At 33.2% G+C, this 25,082-nt stretch overlaps 3 protein-coding genes across 8 annotated transcripts in view; 1 reads left to right on the top strand and 2 right to left on the bottom strand.

Annotated features, from left to right (window-relative positions):
• Positions 1-22,856, bottom strand: part of LOC126738378 (histone-lysine N-methyltransferase 2B-like) — a 43,519-nt gene extending 20,663 nt beyond the window's left edge. For 4 of the 5 annotated variants that reach the window (XR_007661314.1, XR_007661313.1, XM_050443683.1 and 1 more), the window contains exons 1-9: positions 22,217-22,855; positions 19,980-20,127; positions 19,791-19,920; positions 19,563-19,738; positions 15,208-15,615; positions 13,972-14,248; positions 9,579-9,875; positions 5,821-5,919; positions 5,427-5,614 (exon numbers count right to left, since the gene is read on the bottom strand). Coding sequence is in view for 3 of the 5 variants with exons in the window: in XM_050443683.1 (XP_050299640.1) it covers positions 5,427-5,614; positions 5,821-5,919; positions 9,579-9,875; positions 13,972-14,248; positions 15,208-15,615; positions 19,563-19,738; positions 19,791-19,920; positions 19,980-20,127; positions 22,217-22,512 (2,019 nt within the window). In the remaining 2 variants the exon portion in view is untranslated. Of the gene's footprint in view, positions 1-5,426; positions 5,615-5,820; positions 5,920-9,578; positions 9,876-13,971; positions 14,249-15,207; positions 15,616-19,562; positions 19,739-19,790; positions 19,921-19,979; positions 20,128-22,216 lie in introns of all 5 variants that reach the window. The other variant, XM_050443681.1, reaches the window with a different exon arrangement.
• A 157-nt stretch (positions 22,857-23,013) lies between these two features.
• LOC126738150 (CCAAT/enhancer-binding protein gamma) lies at positions 23,014-23,870 on the bottom strand. The gene is made up of 2 exons (XM_050443331.1): positions 23,620-23,870; positions 23,014-23,516 (listed from the first exon to the last, which is right to left on the bottom strand). The coding sequence occupies exons 1-2, from the start codon at positions 23,707-23,709 to the stop codon at positions 23,262-23,264; spliced, it is 345 nt and encodes a 114-aa protein (XP_050299288.1). The 5' UTR covers positions 23,710-23,870; the 3' UTR covers positions 23,014-23,261.
• A 308-nt stretch (positions 23,871-24,178) lies between these two features.
• Positions 24,179-25,082, top strand: part of LOC126738147 (UDP-glucose 4-epimerase) — a 32,948-nt gene continuing 32,044 nt past the window's right edge. Inside the window, exon 1 of one of the 2 annotated variants that reach the window (XM_050443324.1) lies at positions 24,179-24,345. In XM_050443324.1, coding sequence (XP_050299281.1) covers positions 24,257-24,345 — 89 coding nt within the window. In that variant the 5' untranslated portion in view covers positions 24,179-24,256. Of the gene's footprint in view, positions 24,358-25,082 lie in introns of both variants that reach the window. The other variant, XM_050443326.1, reaches the window with a different exon arrangement.

A 25,082-nucleotide genomic window follows, 5' to 3' on the forward strand; every position in this document is an offset into this window, starting at 1 on the left:
TATTAATTTTATTAAGCAATATTATCATTTAAACGATACACAATGATAATATTATGATTTTAACAGCAATAGTATTGAATAAATACGGCTATAACATACGAACGACACGGGATACTCAGACGTTCGACGTGACGTCACGACTCGAGGGTTCTGGCTTTCTATATTACGGTGGCTTCGACAGGAAACCCATACAAAACATTATAAATCTGCGCGAGCGCATCCAAACTGCTGCTCAAGAGATAAATAGAGCTGGCCACGCTCAACGGATTAAGCGATCCTTTATAAGAAGGGGTAGGGCGTGTATAGCAGCAGGTGGTGGCCATTTTGAACACCTTTTGTAAAATTGCAAAACACAAATAAACCGCATTAATTTACATCGAAAAAAAAACGATTTTTTTTCACAAAATAGTTCTTTCGGCATTAAAACAATTTTTTTTTGAGGTTAACAAAAAATTTAAAGTTTTTGTCTTTAATACGGCATGGGATAAATAAGTTTTTACGCTAATGGGCACCAAGATTCTATTATTATTTTATTGCGTCATAAGATTTCAAACTTTTTGAAAAGAAAAAAAAAATCCGATATTGCAATTTCAAAAATTTTCCCCGTGAAAAATATTTGCATAACTGAAAAATTTTAATACGCATCATAAAGCTCATCTATCGGCAAATAATATCCAACTGAAGAAATTGTGATTTTTTTTTCATTTAGTGACACACCATAAAAAAACTGATTACAGGTAGGTGTTTCTTAAAATTTCGCAAAAATCAAAATGTCTCGAAAACCGTAACACTTTTTTTTTTGGTTTATGGACATTTTATGAAATTTCGAAAAAATAAATTCGACCTCTCCAAAAATTTTTTTTTTTTAAAACTGTAAATTTTTTTAAAAATGCTAAAATGGGCGCTTAATTGAATTATTTTAGGAATACGTGTAGAAATTTTCAACATTTTATTTCTACTGATTTTTGAGATATGGATATTTTGTGAAACTTTTGGAAAAAATCATTTTTCTCAAAAACCTTGTCGATTTTTTGAAAAACGCTGATATACACTATCGGACGAAAGTAGAGCAACAAAGTTCAATTTTATTCATGTTTGAATAAAAAAAATTATTGGTTTGTGATTTTTTGCCAAGCTTAATGTCACACTATCCTTACACTGAAAGTAATATTTCAGTACATTTTGGTGTACTTTTAATCATTTTAAGAATGGTAAATATTAATGATTATAAAAATTGATAAAAATGGGGGCGACAAAAGTAGAGCAACAAATTGTATTTAACAGTATTTCATTTTACTTTAGTTCAACAAAAAATATTTAACCCATTTAACAACAAAAACAATTAAAAGTAATACATTAGTAATTGATAGAATATACATTATTATTAATTACTTTCTGACAACGGTGCGGCATTGAAGCAATCAACTTCTGAATGACATTTTCGGGAAGACTTGTCCAAACTTCACTAATTTTATTTATTAAGGATTGTTTATTTGGAAACATTTGGGTACGAATACGACGTTCTACTTCTTCCCAGAGATTCTCAATGGGTAGGGATGTCCGAAAAACAAAATAAATCGATATTTTGAATCCATTCAAGATCGTACATATCAAGATCGATCCAGAAATAAATCGGCAACAAAAGATCGATCTCATTAAAAATCGATATTTGATTCTGATAATTGTTTATGTGCCCTTTTTTTAAAATAAAAATACATGTATAATTATATAAAGTATATTAACCAAAACAATAAAAAAAAAAAAAGAAAATACAAATACAAAAAACATATAATATACATATAGTCATACCAAAAATAACGTTATATTCCTAAAAACTATGATAATAATAGGTTATAGGATTAACACAGTAATAAAATATGCAAAAAAAATCACAAACAAAGTCAATCATTAATCTAATTTAGAGTCTTACCAGTAGGAACTATCTAAGGAATGAAGAAAGAGCAGTTGAGATAAATGTGTTCCACTTAACCTATTCCTAGTCTGAGTTATAATATTTCCTGCTTGCAACTTTTTTCGGAAGTGACCAATTTTTTGTGATAAGACCATATACTATCAGAGTTTTCATTATTGGCAGGGACAGTAACCTGCTTTTGAGAATCCACCCCTTGTTGAGAGCTATTTTGAGTATTATATTTTAATAATTTATCTACTAAATTTATTGCTCTTTTCTCTCTCTTTCTTTTGTCTTTCTATTGCTCTTTCTCTTAAAATGCTGTTTTCTTCAATAGCACCAAAACGTTTCGAAAGCTCTGCTAGCACAGTTTGTTTTAACTTTTCAGTCTATTCCACCTGGTTGGAACCGACTGAATAAGTTTTAATTTTTTTTCAAAGTTTTGTGCTGCTCTTAGTTGATCTGCAGCAGATACACTTTGTTTAAAATAAGTAACTATAGACTTTATTTTATCAATAATTTGTTTTATAGCAGGATCTTCTGTAATTTTTGTTGCAACTAAATTTACTGTATGTGCAAAGCAGGGTAAGTGTTTATTTTTACCAAAAGTATCAGTAACACATTTGGTAATATTCGCCCCGTTATAAGTGATAATAGCACTTACTTTTGACAAGTCAATTTCCCACTCTAGACAAACAGATTGCAAACATTTGCTTAAATATTGTGCAGTATGATTAGAACTAAGTTCTTTTACACCAATACCAATAGACTTAATATTTTCTTTATCTAAATAATGAACAGTGACTCCCAAGAAGCTAGTTGTTGACATAGTCTCGGTCCAAACATCGCATGTCATACATAGAAATTCCACATTTTTAAGTTCATTTTTAATGATATTGGACAAAGCAGTATACTTCTCTTCAAGCAGATTTGCAATTTTGTGTCTCCCAGGCAAAAATTCCCCGCTTCCAATTCTTTTAAAATTGAAAGAGCCATCTATCGGTGGATAGTAAGATTAAAACTAAACTATGCACGGTTAGTTGGCGCTTCTTTTCCTTTATTTTTCCTATGACTGTATTTCTGTTATTTTTACTGATAAACTTGTAAGATAATTTAGGAATCGATCTTCGATTTTTTGAGAGAATTGAAAGACTAGATCGATTCTCGAAAAGATCGCCTGGAAAGAAATCGATCGATTTTAATCGATTTTTTGGGGGAATAGATCGATCTTTGAATAAAATCGATTTGGATCGTACATCCCTATCAATGGGGTTAAGATCTGGGGATTGTGATGGCCACTGTAAAACACGAATATTATTTTCCCGAAACCACTGTTGAACAACTTGTGAAAAATAAAACGCAATGGCATTTCCCATTCTGCATAAGGAAGCATAACATTCTGCATGATATCCCTATAAACAAATCGGTCCATCGTATCATTAATAAAGTGCATAGGGCCTACCCCATTCCATGAAAAACAAACCCCATAAAAATACACTATCTTTACCATGCTTAATTGTAGGTGTTACGTATTTAGGATTAAACCTTGTATTGATTGGTCGCCTCACACGCCTCATTCCATTAGAATTGAATATTTTGTAGCGCCTTTCATCACTGAATAGAACTTTTTTCCAGTCATTGACGGTTCAGTTTAAATGCCGGCGTGCAAATGCCAACCTTGCTGCTCTATTTCTTATTGAAACTAACGGCTTTTTAGCTGGACGTCTACTAAATAACTTTGCGTCTACTAGCCTTCTTTGTACTGTTCGTATACCAACCGTAATTTCTGGAATTTCGGCAATAATTCGAGGTGCGGACTTCCAAGGATCATTTTGGGAAATCCTTTTGATGCGTCAGTCATTACTGATGTTTTCCTTGGTCTTCCCGATTTTGGCAACTTCTCTAAATGTCCCCTCTCATTATACGATGATATTATTTTGGACAGTGTACCGGGGTAACTCAAACTGTCTTGAAATATCGGTTTGTTTGTTACCTTCCATGAATCCATTCACAACTCTTTGCTTCAAGTCTTTTGAAATTGGAATTCCTCTCGGCATGATTAATCTTACACAGAAATGTTCAAAAAAACATAAAAATCACCTTACACAATTATTTTATCCATTTACTTTTGCTAAAACCCTTTTTTTGAACAAACTATTTGAATGTTGCTTTACTTTTGACGCGTTACTATGAAGCATTTAAACTTAAGCGTCAAAATAAAATAATTTGTTTTGATTGCGAAAATTTTTGTTGACATTGATAATCATAGCCTACTCTGTAGTTTTAAAACTTAGTGGATTTGTATACATTATCATGCATTTATAATTTTAAAATCGGTATTTGCAAATATTTCTGGAAGTGTTGCTCTACTTTTGTCCGATAGTGTAGGTATCCAGTCAAATTATACCAGGAATATGTGTAGAAATTTTTAAAATTTTATTTTACCTGGTTTTTGAAATATAGGCATTTTGTGAAATGTTTAAAGAAAAAAATCGATTTTTCCTAAAATATTGTTTTTCTCGAAACCCTGTTAATTTTTTTGTAAAACGCTGAAATAGGTGTCTAATCAAATTATTCCAGGAATCTGCGTAAATATTTTCAGAATTTTATTTTCACTGGTTCTTGAGTTATAGGTATTTTGTGAAATTTTTGGAAAAAAAATTGACCTTTCCAAAAAAGATTTTTTTTCTCAAAATTCTGTACACTAGTTTAAAAACGTTGAAATAGGTCTCCAATCAAATTATTCCAGGAGTATGTATACAAATTTTCAAACTTTTATTTGCACAGCTTTTGGAAATATGGGCATATTGTGAAATTTTTGGAAAAAATTGATTTCTCCAATAAATGTTTGTTTTTTCAAAATTCTGTGATTTTTTTGGAAAGCGCTGAATTAGGTAGGTATCCCGAAAATTATCCTAATTTTCATAATATTATTTTTACGCGTTTTTGCGATATGGGCATTATTAATCCTTCAATCTTATTAATCCCTAATAAGATTACAAATCCCAATTAGTGTTTTTTAAAGACCATGAAGGGGTCTTGTATTGAACCTCATACAATCTAGAAATTTTGGTAACACTATTTATGTAATACAAAATATTTAGTTTAGTTATGTCTTTGTTTTTAAGTTGATCTTAGATAAACTAATTCCAGATATTAAAAATAGACTATGTATTGTTAATACCAATACAAAGATCTTACACTATTAGTTTTAGTACGGTATTCCTTGGATTTTTCATTTTGTTTTGGGTGCCTCTACGATAGAGTGTTTTCTATGATATTTCACATTATTTCAGCTTTTACTTGTAGATTACATTAGGAGATAGAGCCTACCAGAAAAAATATGTGCCTCATGTATAGAAACATTATCATTTTAAAATTCTTTGTAAAGTAAATGACAAGAAATTAAGACTGAAACAACTTTTTATAAAAGTGAAATACTTGACAAACCCCCTGATAATAAACCTTCTTTGGAAGAAAATAGGTAATCAGGTATATTCTATATAAGTCTTACTTGGTCTAAATTGTCCCACAAGGACTCCTGAGGAGTGATCCGGGTCAAGTTACCCCTGGCCGGTAGAGCGGCCGGTTTTTCATTAGGGGGCGTCAAAAGGGCGTCCACGTTACTCGGGGACCCCGTCAGGCTGATGAGGTTCCGGTGATCCACGTCTTGGCCCCTCAGGCTCGCCAAGGAGAGATCTTCTAAAGAAAATTCATTTTATTGATTTATTTTTTATGATGTGTTAACATTTGTGTGTTTTTGAGTGGACTGTGAAGAGTTGGTGAAACAAGAAGAAAGTTATCAGATGGTAGATCCATGCCACCACAGTTCAATTTAAAAGAAAACAGATGGCGTGAATTGGTTGCGTTTTAAAGAAGTCGAATGAAAGGAACAATTCGATATTTACCCAAATCTCCCATTCCGGGCAAGATTCTTTGGTCTATATCGGCAACGCCGCCTCCACTCCTCATCGACGAATCGTGGTACTCCACCGGATCGCCATAACCTAAATTTTCCAATTTTTTTTTTATTAGGAAATAACGAAAAAGGAACAATAATTTCAAATTTGTTAACTAAGCATTAAATGGGGTAAACGACAAGACGTACCATATTGCCACGCTGCCGGTTATATAATATACTCAGCGGTCTTGAAACATCTTGTATATTGATAATTATAGCAATTCAACTTTAAATTAGGAATAACTCAGAATTTTTAGTTGATCATTAAGGGTCAAAGCGGGTGTGTCCAAGCACTTTGACCTTAAGACGGTCTTCCAAGGTCATGTCAAAGCCTAAGTGATTTTTTTTCGATAACGGATTTCAAGTTTCTAAGTGAAATTAAGGTGAGGTTCAAACTTAAAAATCTCGTCGGCCTAGGGATGACCTTGAAAAAAGGGTGCGACCATACGGTCAATTTATGAATCTGCCCTTCATGCGACCTTTCTGTGACCTCGAAAGTATTTTTTTTTTGTTTCGTAAATTTACGCACAAATTTACTTCAAAATTAAAATAAATTAAGATTAAAATTAAAAGAAAAAAAGTCAAGGACGACAGTAAAATTGAAATTTATTAGAAAGTCAAAATTAAAATTAATTAATAATAAAACAACAACAAATTAAAGGTAAAATTAATTAAAATAAAAAAATAATAATAATAAAGAAAATATTAGGGTTAAAATTATTTAAAAAAAAATTAGTCGTTAAAGTCACAAATAAAAATTCAAAATAATTAAAAATGAAACAAAAACAGTAAAAATTAAAATTAAACAAATAAAACAAAAAAAGTCAAAATTAAAATTAATTAAATTCAAAATAAGTCCAAGTCAAAATGAAAATAAAAAAAATCGTTTAAAAGCTACCCTTAATGATCTACAAGGTGCGCCATTTCAATATATGCACTCAAATTGCTCTAAAAGTAAGAGAGATACAGAAAAATGTTTGAGACCAAAGCTATTCCTGTCAGAGGAGCACATGTACCTGTGTAGATCGTTTTGACCTTGAGGTCGGTTTAAAGGTCAGAGTAATTTTTTTAAAAGTGAACGTTTATTATCGTAACCTTTAGGTCAAATCAAGGTTGAATTACAAAAAGCTGTTTATGAATGTTTCTGTGTTAATTTTTAATTGTAAAAAATACTTTCGCAGGTGGTTCAAATATAAATGTTTAAATAACCTTAACTATATTAACCGTGAGGTCCATTATCAAGGTCATTTTCAGGTCGGAGTGATTTCAATCATTTAGAAACAACGACGTGGCAGTAGTATGTTACGTTTCGTTTTGGGTGCACTTAACTTAGAGTGTAAGTCCCTTTGCCTCTCACGAATTACTACGAAGCAAAATATGTTCGAAGTTGCTTATATTTGCTTCAAGACACAACGTTAAACGCCTATGAAATTCGCGTACGGTGTTTAACAAATTTTGTCTTGGAATCTCAGAGCATGCTTCACGAATCCGATCGTTGTCCCTCGTAGTAGGTCGTTGTTAAAAAACAACATTCTTCAAACAATCCGACAAATAAAAATCTGGAGAGGTCATATCGGGTGAGTTTGCGGGCCAGTTAACCGGACATCCTCGTACTATCCACCCAACGTAATTTGCGTACGAAAATTGTCTAGAACGCAGTTTTTGTAACTTTACCTTTTATAAAAGGTAAAAAACACGAAATCTACAGCATCACAAATAAATTTAATAAAATAACGAAGGTTACATGTTTCGCTCGACTAGAGCATCATCAGACCTAAGCAATAATTAAAATTATGTAACCCGAAAAAAGGAGAATTCAACAAAAACTTACCATAACATACACAAAACACCTGACATATAAGTAAACAAAGATTACAATAAAGTGGCACTATCTATGTACAAAGAACTCAACTAAACAATCAAATCACTTTATACATTTTAGAAATCTAACCATCATTTAAGAGTCTAGAACTACTTGAGGTTATTAAAAACTAGGTGGCCATCAAAATAGCAGCAAAAACCTTTCATTGACACAGGACAGATCTGGGCTTTTAAAAGCTTTACTAATTTCCATTGTCTCCAACAAGTCTAGTTTTTTACTTTTGTTGCATTGATGCAGTATTTTTATATTTTGGCCATCAGGAAAATCATGTTTGGAGTCGGAGGTAGAGCTTACAAATTTCCATAATTATGTCAGCTCTCTTCACTCTAAAATTGAGTTCACAATCGAACGGGAACAGAACAACACCTTACCATTCTTAGATTTATTACTTAAGAGGGAAAGAAATAAGATATCCTTTGAAATATTTCGTAAACAAGCAACAACAGATAATATTATACAATATAATTCAACATCACCGTCCTCACATAAATTTGCTGCTTTCCATTCTTTATTTTACAGACTTTTTAACATCCCACTTTCTCGTGAAGCTTTTAAAAAAGAATTCCTTACCATTAAACAACTAGCAGTCAGTAACTTTTTCCCTCTTAAACCTATATATAAAATGTATTTTCAGTAACAAGTATAAATTATCATTTAATTTTATCAGACAACAAACAAACTATATCAAAACTTTTAGGTCGTTTACTTATTTTGGACCAATTTCGTCACAACTATCCCGCTTTTTTTCTCCCTTTGGCATAATCCCAGCTTTTAAAACTAATAACACATTAAAAAGACATCTAATTAAAACTAAAGATAAACTACCCCCGCTATCTTCTCCAGGAGTTTATGAGATTAGGTGTAAAGAGTGCCCTGCAGTGTACGTCGGCCAGTCTGGTAGGAAAATTTCTACTAGGATTAGTGAACACAAGGCCCAATACAATAAATTTAAAAATACCGAAATCACAGTGACCAGATCAGCTTTTGCTAATCACCTTCTCGACTCCAAACATGATTTTCCTGACAGCCAAAATATAAAAATACTGCATCAATGCAACAAAAGTAAAAAACTAGACTTGTTGGAGACAATGGAGATTAGTAAAGCTTTTAAAAGCCCAGATCTGTCCTGTGTCAATGAAAGGTTTGATTTTGATGGCCACCTAGTTTTTAATAACCTCAAGTAGTTCTAGACTCTTAAATGATAGTTAGATTTCTAAAATGTATAAAGTGATTTGAGTTTAGCTGAGTTCTTTGTACCTAGATAGTGCCACTTTATTGTAATCTTTGTTTACTTATATGTCAGGTGTTTTGTGTATGTTATGGTAAGTTTTTGTTGAATTCTCCTTTTTTCGGGTTACATAATTTTAATTATTGTTTAGGTCTGATGATGCTCTAGTCGAGCGAAACATGTAACCTTCGTTATTTTATTAAATGTATTTGTGATGCTGTAGATTTCGTGTTTTTTACCTTTTATAAAAGTGTATGACCAGCATCTTTGGGATAATGGATGAATTTTTCGAGTAAAATTTCCTGTTCTTTTTGAATCAGCTACAAAAACTATTCTAAAAAATTAATCTATCCTTAAATTGACTTTGAAAACCACCTCGAGGTCCAAATTGTCATCTACACTCACAGCAATATTTTCTGTATCTCTCTTACTTTCGGTGCAATTTGAGTGCATATATTAAAATGACCCACCCGATATGAAAACCCCCACCCCTGAATATCAACATAAAAGGCAACGTCGCAGTAAATATTCCAGAGTAAAAAAAACCCAATAGTTAATTAGATAAAGACAAAAAACTAAACAAAAGGAAACTCACCCTCTTTCTCAAAATTGGGCGGACTCTCGGGGGTGTCCAACAAGCCGTCGTCGCCGCCCTTCCAGTCCACCGTCACGTCCAGGTCGCCCCACGTCTCCGTCACGCAGGCGGGATCGTACGACTCAGTCGCCCCCAACGCGCCGCCCTCCGGCGTGGGCGGAAACGGATTCATCCCGGTTTGCAGCTGATAATCGTACTCGCCGCCGCCCCCGGCACCGCCGCCGTTATTTAACGTGCCGTTGTTCAACGTCTCGTTACCGTACGTTCCGTCTGCGTAACTACCTTGAAACGCCGGATCTAATAAAAATAAAAATCAATAAAAATAAAAATACATACAACAATAACAATATTTTTATACCGGGTGTCTTAGGAAAGTGGTTCGCCCCTATAACTTTTTTAATTTTCAAGTTAAAAAAATAAAATTTGGTACGTGGGTGTAGCACCCAAATTGGGATTGGCTGATGTATTCAGTTGATTACTGTCACCCTAACTTTCTTATTTTAAATAGGATTCCCCAATTTTTGTGACATATTTTGATAGAAATATAAAATTACTCGACCAAATTAAGAATTAATTCAATATTCATAGGAGGCATTTATTATTAATTTCTTGCTATCAATCTTTTGAACTATATGTGTTTTATATTTGTACTCTATTCACAATAAATTGTTAATTTAGATAGAAGGTTTTCTATGTGTATTTTTATTGGATAAAATAATAATATTGTAAATTCTGAGTAATTAAATGAATTCCAATATTAACTCCTAGACAAACGATGATCTATAAAAAAATAACCGTCACGTTTATTGTGTAAGAAATACAACATACATATGCAATATAAAGATATGGCTCTAAACCAAACCATAATTGATGTAATCAAAATTTGCAGTTTTTTCCAGGAAGTAACTTTTTTAGATTTTTCCACATTATATATTTTTTTATTTTAAAATTTGATTAACAATTAAGTTTGGCACTATTTTGTATTCCGTCCATTCAGCCCTAATATATTAAATTATATCATTTATTCATTCTCTCACGAATATCAAGAGTGATATATTTCTAATAGTATCAATAAAAATATTCACTAAAATATTCACATCCCAACCATTATTTGTCCATTTAGCATTATAAAGATAATCATGGAGTTGGTTTACATTGTAGCCCCTCATAGATCTACGATTAAAAATCAGATCACGGTTTTCGTTTAATTTCAAAGCAGGATATACAGCCAGAATACAATGATCACTTATTTTGGGCGTAAGATGAGCTTTATATGAGAAATTCTCTCAACTCTTTCATGGTTGTATCATGGTGTAAAATTTGTGATAATTATTTTGTTTTAGGTGTCATAGTAATTGAATTGACGTGATCTTCCACGTCTATAACAAATGAATGTTACGTCCTTAGTTCTGATTGAAAGCATTCAAAATCGAAATTATCGGTAACTTTAATGCTCCTCTTTTCAGCACTGATAAGAGTACTACCCTTTTAAATTTTATGGATTTATTAGGCCTAAACAACATGATTAGGATCTGTAATGGTAGGATTTTAGATCTAATAATTACATCTAATATCACGTGTTCTGTGCTTCAAGACAGTCTCTGAAGTGCTCCTTTACATTTTGATCGATTTAAATTGCAAAAGGACGGACCTAAATCATTTAATTTTCGAAAAGCTAACTTCCCGCTCCTAGACAACTCTCTACTAAATGCGGATTATTCATCAGTGTTTAATTCAAGATCAATTAATGGAGTGTGTCAAGCTTTCTATTGCGATATTTTTTTGATTCATTTAAAATTGATAGCAAAAGGCGGTCTCCGTGGTATACGTCCCACATTACAGATATAATAAAGATGTATCATACCGTCGTAAAAAGACAAATTATTAATTGAGCTTATTATAAATACGAGGGTGGTCCCAGAAGTACCCGACCCAAGAAAGAAAATTTTGGAAAAAAACTTATTTATTTTTCAACATAATCTCCTTTCAGCTCTATACACTTTTCCCAGCGATGTTTTATAAGTAAGATACCCTTTTTATAATAAGAACTGTCTTGCGCCTCGAAATAGCCATTAACTGCAGACATCACTTCTCCATCATTGGAAAATCTTTGACCACTGAGCCAGTCTTTTAAGTTTGGAAACAGAAAATAATCTGAGAGGGCTAAATCTGGCGAATAGTGTGCATGAGGTAACAATTCAAACTTTAATTCGTTAATTTTGGCCATTGCAATAACGGATTTGTGAGCTGGTGCATTGTCTTGATGAAACAACACTTTCTTCTTAACCAAATGCGGCCGTTTTTGCTCAAACGTTGCAATAAGTTGGCATAATACTCGCCGTTGACAGTTTTACCTTTTTCAAGATAGTCAATGAAAATTATCCCTCGCGCATCCCAAAAAACCGACGCCATGACCTTGCCTGCAGATGAAACGGTTTTCGCCTTCTTCGGAACCGGTTTTCCCTTTTGAGTCCATTGTTTTGATTGTTCTTTTGTCTCAGGTGTGAAGTGATGGACCCATGTTTCATCCATGGTTATGAAACGACGCGAAAATTCTGCTTTGTTGCTATTACATTTCGCTAAACACTCAACTGAAACATCTTCACGACACTGTTTTTGCTCCAGTGTGAGCAAACGCGGCACATATCTTGCACACAGTTAATATGCGATGTACCGCACTTTTTGAAATGCCTACTATGTCCGCTAGCTCGCGCACTTTCCGTCGACGATCATCCAGTACCACTTTGTGAATTTTCTTTAAAATTTCTGGAGTCGTCAGCTCATTTGGTCGACCACTGCGATGCTCATCTTGGCAGCTCGTACGGCCTCGTTTAAACTCTGCTACCCAATATTTTACTGTTGTTAACGAAGGAGCAGACTCACCCAGAGTAGAATCCAGTTCAGCTTTTATATTGGTTGGGCTGAGGCCTTTCAAATAAAAGTATTGTATCACATAATGACCAATTTTCTCCATTTTCACAAATTCACTGAAAACGTTCACTATTGATGGCTGCCAAACAAATACTAAACAACGTGGCGTCTTCAAACTTCAAACATATGCTTTATAGATTGTATACTTTCTAATACACTGATATTTTTTAAACTACTACCGACATCTCTAGGTCAGGCCGGGTACTTCTGGGACCACCCTCGTATATTCAGGACGTGAAAAACAATATTAAAATAGTTTCATCTAAATTTTGCCTTTCATCTAAGACAGAGAGTTTCTGTTTTACGAAACCATCTAGATTCCACTGATTCTAGTTAAAACCAATTAAAATTAACACAAGAAACAGATATTGTACATGGCTGCCAAAGAATTAAATAAAAAATAGTTAAAAAAAACTAAAAGAACACGCTTTTATTGCTAATCGAACTAAATAGTAGAAAATAGTTTTTAATTACAAAAACTTTTTATTACAGTAGTAGAAAGTCGGACACCTCAAATAAAAATCATAATAAAATTTAAGTTATTAACAGAATAATTCAAATCAAAGTAAAAGCGTGGGGTGCATTTTACTTCATTTTCATAACTCTTCTCTCATAGATAGTTGCCAATAGAATAATTGTCAAATTTAATATATTGAGCACAGGACTAATAAAGATAATGGAAAACTGTTATCAAATTATTGCATTGCATTGTCACTGGTCCTTGATAAGTGTGCAAAGTTTCAAGTTGATCAGACTTTTAGAAACCATTGAAAATTAAGCTCAAAGATTCAGTTACTTAGATACAGACATAGATACAACCCGAGTTAATAAAAGCGTGTTAAAAACGAGCTAACTTCGGGCACGCATTCCTCGTTTTCTGGTAAAAAAACTGTATAGGCGCTTTTTTCAAATCCCTTGTTTTTATATTTAACAAAGCAATTCAAACTGGCATTTTTGCAGACTGCTGGAAGTCCGCAGGTGTAAAATCTGTGTTTAACGAAGTAGACAGACCTGAGCTGTGCAATTATCATCAGACTTATTCCCCAGTCAAAAATTTTTTTGCAAACAAGAAGACATAAAGTAGCATTAACTTTTTTTGTTCAAACTTTTCATTGCAATCGCCCTAGATCTATGCTTACTAAAACCCCATTACATTTTTGATGTAATACATTTAATGTTTACGTAAACAATTGTGCTATTTTTAGTGATTATTTAAAAGTTTTAACTAATAATATTAATTATACACTTGCAATATACAGATATCAAGTCAATATTTATTGACTTGGCTAGATGTTTTTTTACACACACAATTATTTTTATTTTCTTTTTTTTGTTATAACTTTAATTCCCTTCATTCTTTCTTCATTTTTTTTTTGTATTTCTTGAGAGACTTATCTGTTGCAAACATATCACTATTTATATTTATTATAGATTAAAATTTTCTAAGCTTGTATTCACTTACCGTAACTCCCAGTAGTCGCGTTCATGTCCAGAGTGGTATTAAAACTGAAACCGGACTCGTTGTTTTTGGAAAAGGGCGGCATGGGGGGCGGCAATAACGGATTATACGGCGGCGTGTTGTCGCTTTCGGTCAGATCGACGATGATCGGGGGGGCGACCGGCGTGGGCGGCGCCGCCGCCCCCACAACCGCATTGGGCGTCGTCACGTAACTGTTGGTAGTTTGGGTGTTATCCGTGGTGGTCGTGGTGGTGTCGAAAAGCCCCGTAGTACTTATGTTCTGTTATGCAATTAACTTTAATAATTTATCTTAAATAATCTTGACAAATTTGAGAATGAAAAATCTATATTTTTGTGAGGAATTCAATTCACTATTTCAATTGAAAAATGCTGTATCATACACTCAATTATTGAAAAGAATTGTATCATACATTATCATATTTGGAAGAAATATGAACTGAAACATTAATAATTTTTAAATACCCAGGAGCCGAGGTTTGTCTCTACAAATTTTCTACTTATTGAATAAGAATACCTAATTTAAACCAACGTTTCGGTAATTAAATCTACTACCGTTATCAAGGTAAATAAAATTAAATATCCAAATATGATGGTTTTCAGAACAATTAATCAGAGACTTTTTTTGAACTTGACACTTGTTTGACTTTGATAAACTGTTTCGAAAAATATTATTCAGAAAATCCCCGTTTAGAACCGAAAATTAAATGGAAAAGAAAAAACCTGTAAAGTTGCTTTGAATAGCAATAAATAACATGTAAACATTAACCGCAAAATTACACCTGATTTTCTTTATGAAATTGGGGCTCTACAGTGCTAAATATGTAAGAAATAAGTCTGAAATATAAGTGAAGTGTAGTGTCTACGTCGGATGAATAATCTGATGATGGACAGCGCTGTGCTCAAAACATGTCGGAAATTTTAAAAATAATCTGGATCATGTTTAATAAGTGGAGGGAGACTGCAGGATTTTCATTTTACCTTGAATAGGTCTTGGAATTTCGTTATTTGGAATTTCAATATAAAAATAAAGTTATTAAAGATAAAAACTCAGCTTCTGGGTGTATAAACAAAAATCTATTATACTTCAAGTAAATGAAATATAACGAAATATAAGGATTTCATTTAAGAATAAGCCTATTTTGTTCTTAATTGGGCGTATTTTCTAAATTGATATTTACTGAAACACCCAACAAATTAGCTAACGAACCCATTACTTACGGATATATCAAAGGACAAATTTTGACCCAAGAAACTCGTGAATCCATTGCTAAGGAAACCCCCGCTAGAATCTCCGGCGCTATTATTAACAGTCGTACTATTAAGGCTGCTACTGTAGGTGACGCTGTAATTCGGGTTATAACTGGTGCTAGAGTTGGTTTGCTGACTGTTATTCACCGGGGGAGGCACATAAAACCCTGGATTACTATACTGGATGGCCGATAAGTCCAGGTAAGAACTGGAAAACGGTTTTGAGACCACGTCGTCCTCGGGCAACTCAATGTCCTCCTCGGGACTGGGAGAGGGGGCGTTGATGTCCGGCGAAGGCAACGGAGACGGCAAATTGACCATGTGCTCTTCCAGTTTTTTCTCGAAGATTTTCACTTTTTGTCCGAAGGTTCTATAAGCCTAAAACGATTTAATAGAATCGTCCTTTTATTCGCTATAGCCAAAATTTATAAACATAATAATTCCTGATAGTCCTATGGTTGGAAACTTTGGTGTGATGCTAAAATTACGAGACAGTTTTACCACTAACCAAAACTCTTTATTTTTAATCTCGAGACGTGTTTCGCTAACGATGTTAGCATCTTCAGGAGAAAATTCAAACTAAACTAAAACTACTTACAGATCTCTTTATATACTAATGATGTAACTAACACAGCAGAAAAAAGCAATGAAGCATGGCCAAACAAATTTTAAACACTAACAAAACTACAAGGTGTCCAAAAAGGGTATCAGCAATGTGATGTTTGCAAAAACCAAATACACCATATTTCTATGATCATTTATTTATGGCAAATTAATGTACAGTCAATAGAAATTTATGAACCAAAAACAATGTTGTCTAAATGGTGTCTGTTGCGCTGTATGTACTCTTTAAATCGAGAACGAAGATTATTGATAACCCGTTCACGCATTTCCCTTGATATTAATCTTATTGGCTCCCGGATATTTTGCTTTAATTGATTTGTATCAGCTGGATTATTTTTGTAGACCTTACTTTTGAGGTAACCCCCATAAGAAATAATCAAGTGGCGACAGGTCCGGGCTCCTAGGAGGCCAGTTAATATTGCCTCTTCTTGAAATGACTTTATTGGGAAATAATTGTTGAACAGCTTCAATTGGCCGATTTGACGTATGGCATGTCGCACCATCCTGCTGAAACAAGGTTTCTAAGTTAAAACCTTGAAACTGTCGGAGAGATAGTGCAAGAAAATCTTGTAACATTGCACAATACCGCTCGGTATTAACGGTAAGTGCCCGTCCATTTTGATCTTCAAAAAAATACGGCCCAATTATGCCATCAGCAGACGTAGCAGCCCATACGACCACTTTGGGGCTATGCAGCGGACGTTCGTGTTTTCTGCGAGGATTAACGTCAGACCAGTACCTGCAATTTTGCTTATTTACGTGACCATTTACATGAAAATTAGCCTCATAACTGAATAAAATGTTATTGAAATCGACGAATCGTTTCATCATTTCATTGACAAATTCTAACCGTGTATTGTAATCCCTCGGTTTTAATTCATGCACTAACTGTATCTAATATGCATGCAGATGCAAGTCTTTGGTCAAAATGTTATGTAAAGATGATGTTTTGAGAGTAGTCGTCTGACTTCGCTTCCGTACAGATAAGGTTGGCTTCTCTCTGACTGATTGACGTACTCGTTCGATGTTTTCTGCACTTCTTACGATTCGTGGGGGGCCTGGATTATGAATTTTCACTGTGGATCCAGTAGCTTCAAACATTCTGATCCATTTTCTAATAACATCAGGGCTAGGTGATAATTGAATATCATGTAATTGGTAATGAGCGCGATATAGACGGCGTGCTTCACGATTCAATTATTGTTTTGGTAAAATGCACGTTCACAAAAAGCGCGTTGCTCTCCGGTAAACGGCTCCATTGCAACTGAAATTCCTTGAACCCGTTTACATTTTGACACAAGACCTTAAAGAGCAACGGTGGTCACAATTTGATTGACAGGGGGTTATGCGGGCACGGTTGCCAAGTTGACTGCAATTAAGGCAGAACTGCGATATTTTCTCTGGTTTGAAAAATAAGGTTTTTTTATTCTTAACCGCATTAAGCATTTAATTGGTAGATCTATAAAATATATGACATTAACACGAGTCTGAATATATAGCTATTAACACGAGTTTTTATGTTCGCATAATTTTAATAGAATTATTAAATGCTTTCAAATTTCTCTTGTAGGTAGGTATACCTACTCTTTATACATATATTATATATAGGATGTATAATATATGTATAAAGTGGTTAAAGTATATAACTTTATCAATATCAATATACCTAAGGATGTATGCTAAATGGTATGGTCATTAAAAAGAGTCCATCAAGATTTATACATTCAGTTATTGAATATAAAATGATTAAAATTTTATATAGTAAATACTCACAACAAGAACAGCGTCATTATAGTGATCGCATAATATACAGAATGTAATATACGAAGCTTTTATTTACAATAATATTACGTCTAAATCGAAAAGTTCTTTCCTTAGTGGATGGCTATTTGTTAAGTTGATTTTGCTTTGTAAATTTTTGGTTGGTGCTATAAAGGTTATACCTCCATCAACTCCGATTTTAGAGAGTAAGATTTTTTTATGAGCATTACATAACATTTTCTAAGTGATTTATTTTTACCTGTTGCTTCACCTCCACCAAAACCGATCCCAAATTCTGGATCAAATAAAACTATTCTTTTGGACTGATTTTTATTAATAAATGAGAGCAATATAATTAAGTATCGTGTAAAGAGGAAAATAAATGGTAAATTAAAGGTGTTTCACAAATTATCTGATCTAAAATTTTTGAACCATAACTAAGCTATGCAGTGACAGGACATACGGCGATGCGTTAAAAAAGTTTATATATTGCTAACCTTTTTGCATCTTTAACATACTACTAAAGTCCAAACGATTTGAGAGAGAAAAAAACGTTGCGTGGTTTTTTTCTCTCTTGGTTGCATTTGTCTGTCTTTAACTTTTTAAAAGCTGTACAGTAATATAAAATTAAAATCCTTTTCCTTTTCAAAATTTGTGGTTTTTGGTAAGAAATATTTCTTACAAAAATGTTAACAAAATGTAAAATTTTGTTAGTGGATAACTTTTAAAAAAATGGAACGTAAAATAGCAGACCATTTGTCTCAATCTGAAATCGTTTAGATTTTGCTTGAAGAGACGAGACGAGGCATAAATACTAAGAGTAGGTTGGTTCATAGTCACTGGCCAACAAAACAAAACCTCAAAGGCCAAAAGGTACTTAAACCAAACAGAAATGTAACACGATCGGTCGCTCTTTTTCTGAAGAATCGGCAACGTTGCGCTCCTTGCCAGCTGAATTATATTTTGTGACCGTGGCTGCTTAAGGTCTTGTCATTTTGACTCCCACCGTAAGTGGCGGCGTTGCCACGTCTGAGATTAAAGGCACGAATAAAGTGCTGATACCCTATTTGAACACCTTGTATATAATTGACTTAAGGGATTGGACCTTTATTTGTTAAGAATGGTTTTTTTTTGATTTTTGAATATTGCTAAACTTTCTTATGCATCAAATTTTCTATTGTTATTAACTGGTTTAAGTAATTTTAAGTTGTCTATCCCTACAAAGTGACCATGTTCCGCACACTTGACCTTTTCAACTCTTCCATATTTCACATGAGCTACATGTTCTTTAAATCTGACATTAATTGATCTTCTGGTTTGTCCTATGCACTTTTTATCACAATCGTTGCAATTTTAATTTCATAGATCCCAGACTTTTTATTGGTCTTTATTCTATCTTTTGGGTTTCCTAAAAGATTTCGTAACTTGGCCAAACTTTGATAGACCATTTTTAGACTCAAGTCTTTGAAAACTCTATCAAAGCCTCTCGTCAAGATAGGATCGTATGGTATTACAACAAAATTTTTGTTTTACAAGAAATACACTACACAATTACAGTACTCGAAATATCCTCAACTAAAGTGCGGATTTCTTTCAGCTAAAATCAGGTAAACTGGGGTAATTAAATTATTACTCTATACAATTTTTCAACAAATTGCCAATGGGCAACCTACCCTTTTAAAAATCAAAATTAAACAAATTTTAATAAAACAAGCATTTTACAGCATTAAGGAGTTAATCAAATAAAGTAACACACCCTCCTATGTATTACCTTTTTGTAGTCTTTAATTTGTTTATTGTTTGTTTAACTTACTCTCTAAAAGGTATATTATTTATCAAATTATTGTTCAAAGTCTGACAAAGTGTATGTATTAATTACTATGTTAACAACACATTTATGGACGAATAAATTTTGAAAAAAATTATTGAAAAGTGCTTACATGTGCCACCATTTTCACGTCTTTCCTATCGGACTCCAAATGACTTTCCGCTTGCCTAAGGGTAGAAATCAGCGCTATCCGGTTTTTGATTTCCAACTTTAAAGCGTTCACATAACTCTCCATATGGGCTACATAGACGTCCATTTCTTTTTCCACATCGTCCACATGGGCCCTATCTAAGATTAACATAACTGTTATGTACGCGGCACAGTTCAATAAACGGTTTACCTTTAAGGGTGTTTATTAGGCCCTCGCTAATTTGAATTTTCGGGTTGTGTTCTTTGAGGACTTTCAGTTTATTATCGGTGTCCTTTTCCAAGTTGGCGCAGTGCTTGATTTTGTTGATAACATAATTTGCCTTTAATAATATTAATAGGTCATTAGGGAAGTTCATTGCTAAAGTTCGTATTGTTTTACCTGAAATTCGTGAGGTTCATCATTCTTGGGTCCGGTGGGTTGAATGCTGATGAGCCCGCACAGGTCCGAGATGAATTCTTCACCGTAAACGCCCCTTTGTTCCCATATTTTAAATATCCTCAATATTTTGTGTTTTACCTTCTCGTCCCTAAATGAAAAAAGCGATGCATGTCATGTATACAAAAGCAGTCTATTACTATTAATAATTTTATAGACATTATGTAAATTCCCAATCAACGGTGTGTGTATTAAAAAGAAGGTGAAATAAAGCAGTATATATTAAAATAAGAAAGTGATCTTATTTAAATGGCGTCGTGAACTAAAAACTACTAACTATATATGAAAATAAAATGATGAAGTGAAATATGGGTGATAAAAAATCAATTTCTTGTTGCCACAAGTTTGGCAAGTGAAGAATTGACTACAATCCATTCACAAAAATGAGATATTGGAATTCTTATTCCAGGAATGCCTGTAAGGAACAAAATAATTAGTCTCTTATTGGCAAATGAATATCTCGGGATCTAGTAGTAATTTCTCTTTGCATAAAATGGTGAATACTTAACTCAATGCAAAAGTTCAGCAAGTTCTGATAAATAATGTAAATAAAAGTGGACCTAAGATTAATACCTTGCGCCACCCCTGAGGTGTCTAAATGAAGTAGATATCAGTTTAGCAGAAAAGAGTGCAAAAAAAGAAGTGCTGGGTGTGATACTACCACTACAATCAACTGCCCAGGTGCAGTCCATGATTAACCCAGTCAAAGTCCTTCTCCCAGTCTGTGTAGATTACATCAAACTAACATGAACCTTGTCAACCCTATCAGGAAGTAGGTATACTGGCTGTGCTCATTGAATATTGGGATTTTAGTTACTCAGAACATCGAGTTTGGTTATAGTAGAAAAGGTTAACTCAGGTCTATAAGGAACTGCACTGAAATTACTAAATTCAGATGTTGCAAAGAAATTAGCAAAATCAGGAAGAGTGCTATAAACAGAGCCATTGCAATGTGCTTTTCTTTCTTTATCTTGGAATTTTACTAAAAGTAGGAACTAAATGGCAAGTGTGAATAATTTGTGAATGTTTGTACTGGATTATTGCGTCATTCTTTTAACTAGAAGTATTACCAGAAACTCTTTTTACTGGTGAAGAAAAGACTGTGAGGCATAACCTTATAAATATTTATATTTTTTTTTGTTAATTCTATGTTCTGTTCAAAATATTAATTCTAAAGACTCAGTTATATTTGTAACTGATTCTCTAATCTGACCTCTGTCTGAAATAAATAACCTAAAAAAAAAGGCATAAAAGCATGAATCTATGTTGTACCATTATTCAACAGATCAACTCCAGATGATGCAGAAACTTCTCTTCTTCTTATTATATCAAAAATTCATGAAAAATGTTTGTCTGACCAGATGGTGCAGTATTGTGAGGAAAATAGGCTATTTAGCGAGAATGAATTTGGATTCAGGAAAAACAGAAGGTATACATAATATGGTTAATGTCATGAATGCCAAAATGCTTTGTATAAGACACTTTCTTTGATAACTCAAGTACGACTTAAGGGATTTTAATGAAGTTTTTACTTAAAAATAAAGCAACTGATAGGAACTAATTTGATATGTTAAGCATTTTTAAGGCTTAAGTACTTTCTCGGTTACACTCAAATTTATGACCAATGTACCTGGACAAGGCTAAAAATAGAATTTTAAAAATGCAATTTGAAATGCTCTATATAAGATACTTTTCATGATTCAAAATATATATTACACTCAATAAATAAAAATAGTACTGAGATTAATCACTCCACTAACCAACACTAATATAAAGGAAATGGAAAAGAAATCAAAATTTGGCAAAGAATGGTAATAACTATGTTCACAATCATTTTGCCACATTTTTCTGATAATATACTTATATCTTGTATGTTTTTTTAACAATTTTTTTTTTTTTATTATTACTCAGTCTAGATCTTTAACACAGTTTTTTGAAGAACAAAGGTAAAGTCGAGGGTAGGAGTTATCACAATAGTTAAAGGTTAATTAAGTAAGTTTATTAAAAACAGGAAAAATGGACCAAACAACTTTTTCTGAAATATTAATGCATACAGGTGTTTTTTGTAGGCCTTAATGTTATATGTTAAAAACACTTGTTAATTTATGATCATAGTTACAGCATCATCTAGCTTTCCTTCCCTTTTAAAAAAACAAAATTAAACCAGTTTTAATCCTTACCTGACCATTGTGGTAGCTTTTTGTATAGCAGTGCCCCATGTGTCCACATATTCATAATTTCTCCTTTTCGAGTACTGCACCACATCGTTGGCCAAATAAAACAGAGTTAACCTCTGTTCGATTTTCACTCGTTTCAGCACATTCAGCCAAGAATTCACAATTTTTTTATAGTGCTGCCTGTTCTTGAGGCACCACTGGCAACACTGATTGATACTATCTTGAGAGTCTTTCAGGTTCAGTAGGGATTTTTCAAACTGTAGGGCTGAAAACTCACCCTCTGCGGTGGCAGACATCATGGATGCCTTCACTGGCAATTAACCGGGTATGGTTGGTTTACATTGCGAGTTTTTAGCTGCCAACCACTTTTGTTTAGTATTAGTTAATTAAATGCGGTTTGTTACCTCAGGCATCAACTGATGCAAAAAGAGGTTTTTTTCCACACTGTGGTGGTGTTTGCAAACAAACTTCTTGGCTGCACGTTAAGGTTTCTCTCAGAGGGTTTCGCCTTTAATGCGACAATTAATTGCTTAGATCAGGTTTTAGTGAAACGACACAGTCTTAAGTAGTTAAAAAGTGAGAAAAAAAAGGGTTTTCTATTTTTTTGCACCTCACAAAATTAACGTTGTGATTAGCGAGTGGCAGTATTGACATATGATGGAAACGGCCATTGTTTTAAAATATAGAAAACTGTAATTGAATGTAAGCCCAGATGGGAACAGTAGATGTCGCTATAATAAGGCCCCCCCCCCATAGGGAAACGTCCATTACGTTATTTGTAGGTTAAGTTAATCAGTGAAAAAAATAAACTATATTTATTTTACAATTTACATAATACTTACTTAACATTATTTTTGCTAAAAACTATACAATACAGTAACAAAAAATATAGTATAGGCCCAAGTTGAGCCAAAGTATAAAAATAAAAACTTTAATTCATATTTTTGAAACAAGTTTGGAATTTCCTTCCAAGCAGAATTAATTGTAAAAGCCTGCGACTAGAAATCTCCTAGATTAAACAGAAAGCTTATTAAAAGACACTTAACTTCTATTTCTTGCCAGCAGTGCTACTTCCAGCATTTGTATCATCCTCCAAGAATTTCTGGAGATCAACGCCTTCAAACTTCGCGGGATCCACGTTATTTGAAGCGTGTGCCAAAAAGAGTTCCTTTAAAAAACTCAACTCTTTCGTTAAAGTCTTCACTTTCTCCTCCAACACTGAATTTTCATTCCGCAGCTCATTTACCCGATTGACAGTCTCTTGGGTTTTCTGTTTTGACTTCACTCTGCTTCGTTTCACCGCCTAAAAACCGATTTACTATAACGAGCAAATTAAGCAAATAGTAATTCAATCGATATTAATTAAGCGAAACAGATATAGGGTTTAATGTAAAGCACAAATTTACCAAATTGTTTCTGTCCCTTCGCTTACGGTATTCGTCGGAATCCTCCCCGGATTCGGGGCCATCTTTTCTCATACGGCCCCTTCTTGGCATTACGGGTTGAAAATCGACCAATCGGGAACTAAATTTCTTTATATAGGGGGATTATTTTTTCCTTTTTCAGGTGGTTTTTCCACATTAGAATAACAGTAAATAATTTCACAACAAAAACAGAAAAATGGGGAAAGAATGTGACATTGACGTAACTGTTGGATGATATGTTAATGTCAAAGTCAATGTCAATTTCCGTTAATTTTTGCGACGTTGCCGTTGAAAATGAGCGTATAATTTCCCGAGTTGTTAAGATAGTTTTGGGTTAGATAATGTGCAGATTTTAACGTAAACTTTCAGAGGAATTTAAATGCATGAACTAAAATTCAATTTAACACTTACATTACATATAATAGCTTTTAAATACAATCTGACAAGTTTTACACTGTTGCCATTGGACATTTTGACAGCTCACGTCATAATGACAGTTTTATGAAAAAGTACAGGTCCGTACTTCTCAGAAAAATGACCGACATCCTACACACACGTATACAGTTTCGATGACCGATTTTGTTATTGGAAATTATCGTTTATCTCGACCGAAATATAAATGATAACAATGTTATCTCTATTATATAAATCCACTTATGTGTTCGTAGTGTTTTATTATGCTATAGTACCTCTGGGCTATCTTACCAAGTAAGTGTTAGGGTAAGTCTTCATTTTTTTTGATCAAAATTTTGTGTTTTTTTGTTTGTTTAATGTATGTTGGGTTCTTGCTTTATTATTTATTGCTTTAATTGTATTATGAAGTAAATTATAAAAAGTGGTAACTTTCATGTTGAGTCTCAAGAAGGTTCCTTAAACAATTAAACTATGAGCCTGTCGATAAAGTTTTTAATCCATATAGCTTGAAGAGTAGACCCAAATTTACCCTATAAATAAACCAGTGGAGAACCAGTTTTAATAAAGCCTTATTATCATCTCTCCACAACATAGTCATATCTCATTTTAAATTATACAACATTCCATCTAATTATGAAAAACTTAACATTTAAATCTTGCCAAATATATCTAATAAAAGAACAGCACTGCTTCTATAGTCTCAAGGTAAATAGGTAAAAGTTTATTTTTCTTTTCATGTTAATTAGCTCATCATCTTGGTCGGCTTCCTATTTATTTAGACACAGATGAACTTGTGAACACAGATGAATTTAGTTTCATTTTACTGAAGGATATAAAAAGTGTATTTGTTGAATGTTTGTTGATAATTTTTAGTTTTCCACAATTATTTTTTGATTTATTGCTTATAATTATGTACCTTCAATTTGAAATACTTTCTTTAAGAAATCGGGAAGAAGGTATGCAACTCATTGTGTTTTTCATGAAAAGGCGGTTTTATGGTATAACTATTTTATGTTTGTATTTTGAGGTTG

The sequence above is a fragment of the Anthonomus grandis genome, chromosome 7 (assembly GCF_022605725.1).
Source record: "Anthonomus grandis grandis chromosome 7, icAntGran1.3, whole genome shotgun sequence".
Taxonomy (NCBI): Eukaryota; Metazoa; Arthropoda; class Insecta; order Coleoptera; family Curculionidae; genus Anthonomus; species Anthonomus grandis.

Bases quoted from the DNA above. Each gene is read 5' to 3' on its own strand.
- LOC126738150 (XM_050443331.1), bottom strand. From the start codon at position 23,709: ATGCCAAGAAGGGGCCGTATGAGAAAAGATGGCCCCGAATCCGGGGAG. The intron at 23,517-23,619 runs GTAAATTTGTGC...ATCGGTTTTTAG, and splicing joins GAAGGGACAGAAACAATTTG to GCGGTGAAACGAAGCAGAGT.